This window comes from Bombina bombina, chromosome 2 (assembly GCF_027579735.1).
Source record: "Bombina bombina isolate aBomBom1 chromosome 2, aBomBom1.pri, whole genome shotgun sequence".
Classification (NCBI taxonomy): domain Eukaryota; kingdom Metazoa; phylum Chordata; class Amphibia; order Anura; family Bombinatoridae; genus Bombina; species Bombina bombina.
This window is the reverse complement of record NC_069500.1, coordinates 473,742,661-473,756,366: the sequence shown is the minus strand read 5'-3', so window position 1 is coordinate 473,756,366 and position 13,706 is coordinate 473,742,661. Positions and strand designations below refer to the sequence as shown.

The 13,706-nt window shown below is 39.0% G+C and overlaps 1 protein-coding gene across 1 annotated transcript in view; it reads left to right on the top strand.

The window, feature by feature from the left end:
- MYO1H (myosin IH) overlaps positions 1 to 13,706 on the top strand; it is a 372,029-nt gene that overhangs the window by 295,243 nt on the left and 63,080 nt on the right. Inside the window, 2 exon segments of the mRNA XM_053702119.1 lie at positions 6,958 to 7,117; positions 7,437 to 7,520. Of these exon segments, the coding sequence (XP_053558094.1) occupies positions 6,958 to 7,117; positions 7,437 to 7,520 (244 nt within the window).

Below are 13,706 nucleotides of genomic sequence, written 5' to 3'. Positions count from 1 at the left end.
ATAGATAACAGACATTGAATACATTGAATGAGCAAAACATTATATAAATATATATGTGCATTGGAGCCCTTTGCAGTCAAGTAGCTGAAAACATGAAAAACAAAATGTATGCTTACCTGATAAATTTCTTTCTTTCCTGGCATGGAGAGTCCATGAATTCATTCTAATTACTTGTGGGAATTCAACTCCTGGCTAGCAGGAGTAGGCAAAGAACACCCCAGCAGAGCTGTTAAGTGTCACTCACATTACCCATAATCCCCAGTCATTCGGCCGAAGGAAAATGGAAATAGGAGATGACACAATAGTATAGAGGTGCCTGAGGTTTATACACAAAAACTGCCATCTTAAATTGAATTAATGGCAGGTCATGGACTCTCCATGCAAGGAAAGAAAGAAATGTATCAGGTAAGCATACATTTTGTTTTCTTTCCAATGGCATTACTAGTGGGAACCAATACCCAAGCTAGAGGACACAGAATGGAAGGGAGGGAGAACAAGACAGACAAATCTAACCAGAAGGCCCCACCGTTTGAAGAACTTCCTCCCAAAAGAAGCCTTAGCTGAGGCAACAGTATCGAATTTGAAAAAATTATGTAATGTGGACCAATTGGCCACCTTGCAGATCTGTACCACAGAACCCTTATTTTTAAAGGCCCAGGAAGAAGAGAGCTGATTCTCTCAGGAGTCTGTTGACCCGCTGTCTCATAAGCCAACAGCATTACACTTCTTAACCAAAAAGAAAACAAAAGAAGAGGTCTTCTGGGCCTCACGCTTTCCTGAGAAAACTACAAAAAGGGCAGTAAATTGCCGAAAGTCTTTACCTGCAGAAAGAATTTCAGAGCACGCACAAAGTCCAGGTTATGCAACAGATGTTCCTTCTCAGAAGAAGGATAAGGACAGAACGAAGGAACGACAATGTCCTGATAGAAATTGCGGTTCAACACCACCAAGAAAGAGGCCCCTCTTATTACGAAGGACCACCTTATCCGCAGGAAAAATAAGGTAAGAGGAATCACACTGCAGAGCCGAAACCAAAAAACTCTGCGAGTAGAAGAAATAGCAAAAGGAAACAAAACTTCCCAAGATAACAAAAAAAATATCAACAGAGTGCATAGGCTCAAACGGAGCCTGCTGCAGAACTTTAAGAACAAAATTAAGGCTCCATGGGGAACAACAGGTTTAAACACAGGCCTGATACTGACCAAGGCCTGAACAAAGGATTGAACATCTGGCAGGTCTGCCAGACATTTATGCAAAAGAATTGACAGGGTAGAAATCTGACCCTTCAGACAATTAACTAAAAAACTTTTCTCCAGACCCTCCGGAAAAAATGGACAAAATGCGTGGAAACCTCACCCGACTCCAAGAGAAACCCCTAGATGTGCACCAATAAAGGCATTTACGTCCCACCTTGAGGTAAATCTTGCGAGTTACCGGCTTACAAACCTGAATCATGGTATCAATCACCTTATTGGAAAAAAAAACTCATCTAGACAAGACTAGGTGTACAATCTCCAAGCAGTCAGCTTCAGAGAATCTAGGTTTGGATGCCATCTTCGCACATCCTCCCAATGATAAAGGCAAAGAATGACTGGGGTTTATGGGTAACTAGGCGATAAGCCTGCCCAGGCGGCAGCCTATGTTTAAAAAACTACAAACCCCAAAGCTAATATTACAAAAAAATTAAAATTACAGAAAAAATAAACAAAGCTATCTAAAATAAAAAAATTAAACCTTAGCTAATACCCCTATAAAAATAAAAAATCCCCCAAAATAAAAACACCCCCTAATCTATGAATAAACTAGCAATAGCCCTTAAAATGGCCTAACAGTAAAACCCCCACCCAACCAACCCTCCCAAAATAAAAAAACTAAATCTAAAAGGGCATTCAGCTCTTTTACTGCCCTTAAAAGTACAATCAACTCTTTTTCCAGCCCAAAAAACCCTAATCTAAAAAAAAAAGCCAACCCAAAAAATAAGAAAAAAAGCCTAAGACTAAGCCCCAAATAGGCACCCATCATTCCTGTGAAGTCCGGCGGTGAAGGTCTTCTTCCAGGCGGCTCCGTCATCTTCTATCTTCATCCAGAGCGAAGGCGGCGTGGAGCGGAGGTGCGAAGCTGTGTTCCCTGATGCGCGGATCCGGATCGGTGGTCTTTATCGGCGGCGGTCCAAAGCGGCGTGGAGACTCCTTTTCATCCGATCTCTGTCGTACACTGAAAATTGAATGCAAGGTACCACATTCAATTTGGGGTACTTTGCATTCCTATTGGCTGAAATTTTTAAATCAGCCAATAGGATTAGAGCTACTGAAATCCTATTGGCTGTTCCAATCAGCCAATAAGATTTCATTAGCTTTCATCCTATTGGCTGATTTCAAAATTTCAGCCAATAGGAATGCAAGGTACCCCAATAAATATGGGGTACCTTGTATTTAATCTTCAGTATGCGGCGGACGATCGCATGAAGAGGAGCCTCCATGTCGCTTTGGACTGCCGGCGTTGAAAACCACCGCTGAGGATTCGTGCATCGGGGAAGCCAGCTCTGCGCTGCCTACGCTCCAGATGAAGATAGAAGATGATGGAGCCGCCTGGAAGAAGACCTTCTCCACCGGACTTCAGGAACTGGGAGTACCTATTTGAGGGTTAGACTTAGACTTTTTTTTTATTTTTTTATTTTTTTTATTTTAAGATTAGGGATTTAATAGGCATGGTTAAAATAATTTTAAGATTTTGTGTATGCAATGTTTTATTTGCACACACACTATGGGGCAGATTTAGCAAGGCCCGTATTGCCCCAATGTAACTGTTTCCGTGCGAGCCTTCAGGCTCGCCGGAAACAGGAGTTAAGAAGCAGCGGTCATAAGACCGCTGCTCCCTAACTCGTCCGCTGCTGAGGCTGCGGACATCAATCCGCCCGATCGTATACAAATCTGCAAGGGGCGGCATTGCACAAGCGGTTCACCAGAACTGTCGGCATTCAGCAATGTCTGGCAGACACGATCCACTATAGCGGATCATGGCCGCCAGACATTGATAAATTGATAAATTGGCCCCTATATCTTTATATTAATCTACTCTACTACACTAACGTAGTTTTTTTTATAGATATTGTACTGCAAAATTGAAATGAAATGTGCAGAACAAAAATAAGTTTGTGGTGCACAATTAAAGGGACATGAAACACAATTTTTTTCTTTCCCGATTCAGGTAGAGAATACAATTTAAAATGTTTTCAATTTACTTCTATTATAAGATTTGTGTTGTTCTCATGTTATTCCTTGTTAAAGAGATATTTAGATAGGTAGCGTGCACATGTTTGGAGCACTACATAACAGGAAATAGTGCTGCCATCTAGTGCTCTTGCTAATGTATAACATACCAAAACTGCTGCCATATAGTGCTCCAGAGACATGCCCACTCCTGAACTTACCTCACTGCTTTTCAACAAAGGATAGCAAGAAAACAAAGACAATTTGATAATAGAAGTAAATTGGAAAGTTGTTTAAAATTGTATGCTCTATGTCAGGGGTGTCCAAACTTTTTTCGAAGAGTGCCAGATTTGATGAAGTGAACATGTGCGAGGGCCCACCATTTTGCCTGACATTCTTTTAAACCATTTAAATTAAATGCAAATTAACTATTTTATGCAAACTTTATTTAAAACGGCATACTTTTCATTTTGTGACTTGGATGACAAATCTAAACAGGTGTTAAATCACTCTGCCTTTAATATAAAAAAAAACAGGAAGCTGAAATATGTCAGGAACATTGTAAAGTACATTACACAAAGTAATAAAGGTTGTCTGTCAACTTTTAAAGGGACAGTCTACACCAACATTTTTCTTATTTAAAAAGATAGATAATCCCTTTATTACCCATTCCCCAGTTTTGCATAACCAACACAGTTATATTAATATACTTTTTACCTCTGTGATTACCTTGTATCTAAGCCTTTGCAGACAGCCTCCTTATCTAAGTGCCTTTGACAGACATGCAGTGTAGTCAATCAGTGAAGACTCCTAAATAACTTCACGGGAGTGAGCACAATGTTATCTATATGACACATGTGAACTAGCACAGTCTAACTGTGAAAAACTTTCGAAATGCTCTGAGCTAGGAGGCGGTTTTCAACTGTTTAGAAATCAGTTTGAGCCTAGCTAGGTTTAGCTTTTCAAAAATACCACCAAGGGAACAAAGCAAATTTGATGATAAAAGTAAATTGGAAAGTTGTTTAAAATTGCATGCCCTATCTGAATCATGAAAGTTTAGTTTTGACTTTACTGTCCCTTTAAGTTAAAAAAATGTGAACAGGAACATAACACCAAGTATACATGTGTTCAAATATATTTATAACTGATTTAGACCAACTGACATTAACTGAGATTTTACAATGTATTCATCTCAATTGAAAAAAAAACGTGCCTACACTAATGTAAAGGGTGAAACTGAGATCTGGACTGCAGCACATAGACTAGGTCTGGTTCAAAGGCTTTGATGCGCAAAATGTCACGCAGGTGAGAGTCACTTAGTCTTGTCCTCACGCGGTTCTTGTTAAAGTTCATAACAGAGAATGTATTCTCACACAAATATGTTGAGCCAAACAAGCTCAGCATTTTCTTAGCCAATGTTCAAATCTCTTGAAACCGGCTCTTATCCAGTTGGCGGTAAAAGTTCACAAGAGAGAGCTGTTGGTGACGACTGCGTAACTCGCTGTCACAATTGGCAAGATTCCTATATGCTCCCTTGTCTGCTTTATACATGTATCCTGAGTGCACAGCCCTGCCTGCCTGTCAGTGTGCTGTCTGTGCAGTTACTGCTCCTTGTCAAGGTGTTTGGTAGGCAGAAGTTTTTTTTTCTTCTTCAATAGCCCTTAATGGTCGCCCTTGTGGCTGTGTAAGGAGGCGCAGGGAGCAGGAAAGCCCAAATCTTGCGACGTCCGAGATCTCGCGAGATTTGTACTTTCCTTCTCCCTGTGCCGGCTGATTACGTCAAGTCCCGCGGCGAGAGATCCCAGGAGTCCTGAGCGGCGCTCGGGGACTCACTGGGGGGGGGGGCGTAAGATCTATATTTGGGCAACTTATCTGTGGGGCCTTATCAGTCCGGAACGCGTGCCGCAATTGGCCCGCGGGCCGGACTTTGGACATGCCTGCTCTATGTGAATCATGAAAGAAAATTTAGGGTTTTATGTCCCTTTAAGTTATTTTTTTACTTTTAACACTAATTTGATATCACTGATAAAAAATTGTTCTGAATGTATATAACCTCTTACTGTACTAATAATACTGTTTTCATATTAAATTTCAATTTTGTTTTTGTTTAGCAGTACTACATTTTTAATAACTATAGTTTGGGACTTGATTGTGCAAAAAACAGCAATAAAGAAATAAAAGAGACAATAAGAACAACTAGTGCAAGATAAATACTATTAAAAAAATGTTATACAGATATAGACAGAAAGTATTATCTACAGCAAAGAGCAAAGAATAAGGCTTTACCATAAGAAACTGCAAGTTAGACTTTCTTGCCATATAATGTATATCTTGTAAAAAGATTATTTTGAATTGTGATATGGGGGCAGTCCCGGCAAAACAAAATTATTTTAATTTGTTATAGAATACTTTATGCAATGCCCCAGCATCTTAAATAAAGTATTGGCTCAGGGAGATGGTGGTAGCTTGTACCATAAAAATATCGAGTCATGTAGTCATGCACCATAATGGTATGGGATGTTTCTGTTACCCCTTTGGGACTATTAGTACCTATTAGAAGATATAGGATTTTTATGTATTTTTCGTCATTTTTTTACGATATTTATTAGTATATATGGGCTGATTTATAGTCATTTCACTGTTATATCAATTGAATGTGCATATCTAATATCTATCTAGAGCTCTTATACAAACACAGCCCAGAGCATTATATACTGTTAGCTAGGGCTCCTGACATAACTATTAATCTGCCCTGTTAGGTGTTTAGGAATAGTGAGGTGGGTATCAGTTCAGGCCATATGTGCTATTTGCTTAGGTTTAAATATGACGTGACCCTTTACACTGAGGAGAGCGTTTACTATTACATATGACTTATCCCGAGATTAAGCACCGCGGGTCGAGTTAACCCCTTTAGCATTGATATTGGGCCTGCTTCGGTTACCATATATATGCACCACATATGTTCTAATACCAAGTTTGAGTAATAGTTAATCCAAGCTGCACCTACAATGCTATTTAGTGATATCAGTCCTTACCTTCATTTACAAACTCCCTTAGAAATTTGGGAGGTTAGCGAGCTCTGCCACACAAACTTTAGAATCCCCCAGTCTTATTACCATGTTATGAAGGTTTTCATTTTATAGGTCAGTTCACTTCTGATCACTTCTGAATAAGGGGTTTACTATCTTAATTTTAATTACACCTAGTTCATATTTTACAATTTACTTTATGTTTGATGTGTTATGTTCATACAGTTCTATTCATGTAAAATAGAGGTTCATCAGTGGGGATCCAAAAGTGGTCCCCTACTGTTCAGAATTGTCTTCTGTCGCTTTATATTCTATAGCGAGGTCCAAAAGTGGCCTCAGATTTTACTTGTCTATTGATTTTGTTAAGCAATGCCATTTAGCTCTGTCATGTATATTTTGATTGCACTTCTCTTGCGTGTATAATTGTAACCAACTTTGTACAAAGATTCTATTGAAAGGCACCATATGTATGCTGTTAACTAAACCTCAATAAAAAAAATATAAAAAAATAAAAAAATATCGAGTCATCACCAATGTGATAAAAGCCACTCAATTTTTAACTAAATAAACCAATTGTTTAAGCAGCACAATGAATCTTTATAAAGCTTTCAAGGATATCTACCAAAGCAAGCCTGGTAACTCCCCAACTAATCATGCATGCTTATCAAGAGAAGATTAGAGAAGCCTGGACTGAAGTATTATCTTTTGTTCATTACAAGGTTTATCATGCAGTTTATCAATCGGAATAAATCTCAGGAAAATAAGAAAATTGGATACTTCAGCCTTATGCACTATAACTACCTCTGGAAACTGAAAGATCATTTGCCCAAAAATGTACTGGACGGGAGTTGGTTGGCCCCACCTGCAGCCATGAAAAAGGTACAAAACTTATATTGGAAACATTGCACGTACTAGGACACTGAAGAACATGCTGGAATACACAAGACTGCCTCACATATTTTTGGAAGTTTTGTTAGAAATTATTTTAATATAAATGTATGGAATTTAGAGATAATATGTTGAGAAAGACAGTGAGATACAATGGAATTTACTAAACAATACAGAAAATATTACACTCTTTAGAAACCTAACTATATACTAAAAAAGACCAGTTCAATATCTAGCATTACCAGGCAATATTGTTTACAAGGATCAGATTTTGCAATAAGTTAAACACATAATCATATTTTTGTTTCAGACCTCAGAACTACTGCACAAACTTTGCATGAGAACCCTGGTGAGAAAATACTGCAGGACTATTACCCCCCAGAGAATAGAGCAGGTAAAAAGTGCTTCAGGTAATTTACTATGGCATGGTTAAGGTGATAAACATCAGGATATCATCTGTCCTCGCTAGATCTATGTTTGCACCAGGAGAGCAATAAGGTAACTATTACTACTGAACAAAGGGATGACACAGGAAATGTGTGAAATAGATCATTTTTATTGACTCAACTTATGCTAAACAAAGCAATTTTACATTGGACAATACTTAGCTTTGATTGCTAATGGCTTGCTAGCTGCTAAAGATGACATACACTGGCAGGAAAGAAGATAACACTCATCACACACAGGAAGAACTCCATCTCATCAGGTGACAAACACTTTGTAGAAGATTTTAGTGAAGTTTAAGTCAAAAGAGAAGAATTGACTAAAAAAGAAGATGCATCTAAATAGCACTTCTGTCTCCCCTTGTAAATTTTAGAACATAATGACCTAGATTTGGTGTTTGGCGTTAGCCGTGAAAACCGGCGTTAGAGGCTCCTAACGCTGGTTTTAGGCTACCGCCGGTATTTGGAGTCACTCAAAATAGGGTCTAACGCTCACTTTTCATCCGCGACTTTTCCATACCGCAGATCCCCTTACGTAAATTGCGTATCCTATCTTTTCAATGGGATCTTTCTAACTCCGGTATTTACAGTCGTTTCTGAAGTGAGCGTTAGACATCTAACGACAAAACTCCAGCCGCAGGAAAAAAGTCAGTAGTTAAGAGCTTTCTGGGCTAACGCCGGTTTATAAAGCTCTTAACTACTGTACTCTAAAGTACACTAACACCCATAAACTACCTATGTACCCCTAAACCGAGGTCCCCCCACATCGCCGACACTCGAATACATTTTTTTAACCCCTAATCTGCCGACCGCCACCTACGTTATCCTTATGTACCCCTAATCTGCTGCCCCTAACACCGCCGACCCCTGTATTATATTTATTAACCCCTAATCTGCCGCCCACAACGTCGCCTCCACCTACCTACACTTATTAACCCCTAATCTGCCGACCGCAAAGCGCCGCCACCTACGTTATCCTTATGTACCCCTAATCTGCTTCCCCTAACACCGCTGACCCCTATATTATATTTATTAACCCCTAATCTGCCCCCCACAACGTCGCCTCCACCTGCCTACACTTATTAACCCCTAATCTGCCGACCGGAGCTCACCGCTATTCTAATAAATGTATTAACCCCTAAAGCTAAGTCTAACCCTAACACTAACACCCCCCTAAATTAAATATAATTTACATCTAACGAAATTAATTAACTCTTATTAAATAAATTATTCCTATTTAAAGATAAATACTTACCTGTAAAATAAATCCTAATATAGCTACAATATAAATTATAATTATATTATAGCTATTTTAGGATTTATATTTATTTTACAGGCAACTTTGTATTTATTTTAACCAGGTACAATAACTATTAAATAGTTAAGAACTATTTAATAGCTAAAATAGTTAAAATAATTACAAATTTACCTGTAAAATAAATCCTAACCTAAGTTACAATTAAACCTAACACTACACTATCGATAAATTAATTAAATAAACTACCTACAATTAACCTAACACTACACTATCAATAAATTAATTAAATACAATTCCTACAAATAAATACAATTAAATAAACTAGCTAAAGTACAAAAAATAAAAAAGAACTAAGTTACAAAAAATAAAAAAATATTTACAAACATAAGAAAAATATTACAACAATTTTAAACTAATTACACCTACTCTAAGCCCCCTAATAAAATAACAAAGCCCCCCAAAATAAAAAAAATGCCCTACCATATTGTAAATTACAAAAGTTCAAAGCTCTTTTACCTTACCAGCCCTGAACAGGGCCCTTTGCGGGGCATGCCCCAAAGAATTCAGCTCTTTTGCCTGTAAAAAAAAACATACAATACCCCTCCCAACATTACAACCCACCACCCACATACCCCTAATCTAACCCAAACCCCCCTTAAATAAACCTAACACTAAGCCCCTGAAGATCTTCCTACCTTATCTTCACCCTGCCAGGTTCACCAATCCGTCCTGAAGAGCTCCTCCGATGTCCTGATCCAAGCCCAAGCGGGGGGCTGAAGAGGTCCATGATCCGGCTGAAGTCTTCATCCAAGCGGGAGCTGAAGAGGTCCATGATCCGGATGAAGTCTTCTATCAACGGCATCTTCAATCTTCTTTCTTCCGGATCCATCTTGCAGACCTCCGACGCGGAACATCCTCTTCTCCCGAACGCCTACTAGCCGAATGACGGTTCCTTTAAGGGACGTCATCCAAGATGGTGTCCCTCGAATTCCGATTGGCTGATAGGATTCTATCAGCCAATCGGAATTAAGGTAGGAAAATTCTGATTGGCTGATGGAATCAGCCAATCAGATTGAGCTCGCATTCTATTGGCTGATCGGAACAGCCAATAGAATGCGAGCTCAATCTGATTGGCTGATTGGATCAGCCAATCGGATTGAACTTGATTCTGATTGGCTGATTCCATCAGCCAATCAGAATATTCCTACCTTAATTCCGATTGGCTGATAGAATCCTATCAGCCAATCGGAATTCGAGGGACGCCATCTTGGATGACGACCCTTAAAGGAACCGTCATTCGGCTAGTAGGCCATGGACCTCTTCAGCCCCCCGCTTGGGCTTGAATCAGGACATCGGAGGAGCTCTTCAGGACGGATCGGTGAACCTGGCAGGGTGAAGATAAGGTAGGAAGATCTTCAGGGGCTTAGTGTTAGGTTTATTTAAGGGGGTTTGGGTTAGATTAGGGGTATGTGGGTGGTGGGTTGTAATGTTGGGGGGGTATTGTATGTTTTTTTTTACAGGCAAAAGAGCTGAATTCTTTGGGGCATGCCCCGCAAAGGGCCCTGTTCAGGGCTGGTAAGGTAAAAGAGCTTTGAACTTTTGTAATTTAGAATAGGGTAGGGCATTTTTTTATTTTGGGGGGCTTTGTTATTTTATTAGGGGGCTTAGAGTAGGTGTAATTAGTTTAAAATTGTTGTAATATTTTTCTTATGTTTGTAAATATTTTTTTATTTTTTGTACTTTAGCTAGTTTATTTAATTGTATTTATTTGTAGGAATTGTATTTAATTAATTTATTGATAGTGTAGTGTTAGGTTAATTGTAGGTAATTGTAGGTAGTTTATTTAATTAATTTATTGATAGTGTAGTGTTAGGTTTAATTGTAACTTAGGTTAGGATTTATTTTACAGGTAAATTTGTAATTATTTTAACTATTTTAGCTATTAAATAGTTCTTAACTATTTAATAGCTATTGTACCTGGTTAAAATAAATACAAAGTTACCTGTAAAATAAATATAAATCCTAAAATAGCTATAATATAATTATAATTTATATTGTAGCTATATTAGGATTTATTTTACAGGTAAGTATTTATCTTTAAATAGGAATAATTTATTTAATAAGAGTTAATTAATTTCGTTAGATGTAAATTATATTTAACTTAGGGGGGTGTTAGTGTTAGGGTTAGACTTAGCTTTAGGGGTTAATACATTTATTAGAATAGCGGTGAGCTCCAGTCGGCAGATTAGGGGTTAATAATGGAAGTTAGGTGTCGGCGATGTTAGGGAGGGCAGATTAGGGGTTAATACTATTTATTATAGGGTTAGTGAGGCGGATTAGGGGTTAATAACTTTATTATAGTAGCGCTCAGGTCCGGTCGGCAGATTAGGGGTTAATAAGTGTAGGCAGGTGGAGGCGACGTTGTGGGGGGCAGATTAGGGGTTAATAAATATAATATAGGGGTCGGCGATGTTAGGGAAGCAGATTAGGGGTACATAGGGATAATGTAAGTAGCGGCGGTTTACGGAGCGGCAGATTAGGGGTTAATAATAATATGCAGGGGTCAGCGATAGCGGGGGCGGCAGATTAGGGGTTAATAAGTGTAAGGTTAGGGGTGTTTAGACTCGGGGTACATGTTAGAGTGTTAAGTGCAGACGTAGGAAGGGTTACCGCATAGCAAACAATGGGGCTGCGTTAGGAGCTGAACGCGGCTTTTTTGCAGGTGTTTGTTTTTTTTTCAGCTCAAACAGCTCCATTGTTTCCTATGGGGGAATCGTGCACGAGCACGTTTTTGAGGCTGGCCGCTTGCGTAAGCAACTCTGGAGTTGAAGCTGCGTTAAAAATGCTCTACGCTTCTTTTTTGGAGCCTATTGCAGCCATTCTGTGGACTCTCAATACCAGAGTTATTTTTATGGTGCGGTCAGAAAAAAGCCGGCGTTAGTTTTTCGGGTCGTTACCGACAAAACTCCAAATCTAGCCGAATATTTCTAAGGGGTAGTGGTTAGGTAATGGTTTTAAAAAATAACTTTTAATAAGAAACATTAAAAACAACAAAATGTGAAATTTAAAAACACAAATAGAATACAGACATATATGAGTAGTTTAATTTGGTACTGAGGGGATCAGGGTCTGGGCTACTACAAGATTGTGTAAATATACAGGGAGTGCAGAATTATTAGGCAAGTTGTATTTTTGAGGATTAATTTTATTATTGAACAACAACCATGTTCTCAATGAATCCAAAAAACTCATTAATATCAAAGCTGAATAGTTTTGGAAGTAGTTTTTAGTTTGTTTTTAGTTATAGCTATTTTAGGGGGATATCTGTGTGTGCAGGTGACTATTACTGTGCATAATTATTAGGCAACTTAACAAAAAACAAATATATACCCATTTTAATTATTTATTTTTACCAGTGAAACCAATATAACATCTCAACATTCACAAATATACATTTCTGACATTCAAAAACAAAACAAAAACGGGGGGTGGAGCCAGCAGTGAGCAGAAGAGGTCGCAGATTTTTAGAGCTCCTACATAACTTCAACTAAATACGATTTAAAACCAGATTTTTGACACACCGAGAACCAATTTCATAGTGGGACTATCTCTACAACTCCCATCTGCAGCTTGGAAGTCACAACATTTTGTTATTCTGCCAATTCTTGTGGGTTATACTTGGAAATCCTACTCTGGATCTATAGTGACGACGGCCATTTTCCCGCACCCGCAGACACGCAGTTACTATGGCTGATACCCACTGGATAGTTGTTGAGATCACTAAACTCCTGACCCACCATCACAACAAGCTTATTGCCGCTTTGGATGAAGTGGTGGAACCGGAGGAGCGGCGCGAGATCCCGATAATACTGTCTCCGGACCAAAACGAGGTAGACACTGATCGGGGGGATGCTTTGGGGCCCCGGCATCCCTCACATATCTTTAGTCTCCCATTTGCTGACCCTGGGACATATCGGGAGGCTGAGGGGGTCAACATTAAGCTCCTACTTACCAGCACGGTCCTGCAGCTCCACACGGGAGAGGATCTCACTTGCATAGCTGTCTTAGATGATGCCGAGAGACAGGGACCTCGAGGGAACACAAAGGGCCTTGACGCCATTAGCACTAACTGCCTCCCTGTCATTCACTGTGCTTTCTTAATAGGCCTAAAGATAACTCAAGCATCAGAACAGCTCTCTCTGAAATGGGAACAGTGTTGCTTGTTCCGTTCCTCCTGGTTTAAGACCTTTGAGGCTGATAGTGAATGGCTTCATTTCTGCACTGGGAAAGCCGGAATTGGTTAAGTAGCTTTAAAATCACGATCTCCCCATCTAACACAGAACTTATATAATTTGGCTTGATGTGTTGACACCATTCTTGACGGACAAAGTTGAACTGAATAAGGCACGCCATGATATTGAGGACATAACTGACAACAGCAAATGTGACAATATTGCAAGTTTAATATATCAGCAGGTTTGAGAACTATATTAATCCCTCTAAGGACCACAAAGCATTTCTATGTGACTGCCCTTCATGAAGAGATTGCAATGGTTTGAGGCCCATTTGTTTAAATCTGTATGTGTGCCATATAAGTATAGCAGGATAAATTTGTCACTAGGAGGTTCTGCATCCAGAGACATTGGGCAAAATACTGAACTCTAACACTTATATTAAGTTTGCTGGTTATATTTTTCTAGATGTTTGTCTCATTAATATGCTTATTCCCATGTTCTTAAATGGACTAACCAGTATATATCCCATGTTGTTCCATATAGGACTTGTTTATATTTGTTTGCACAAGGTTATGAGGTTAACCCAAGTAGGAAGTAATTTTCAGTCCTGTGTTAGACCGACTTATGTGCTGCACAGGAGTTCA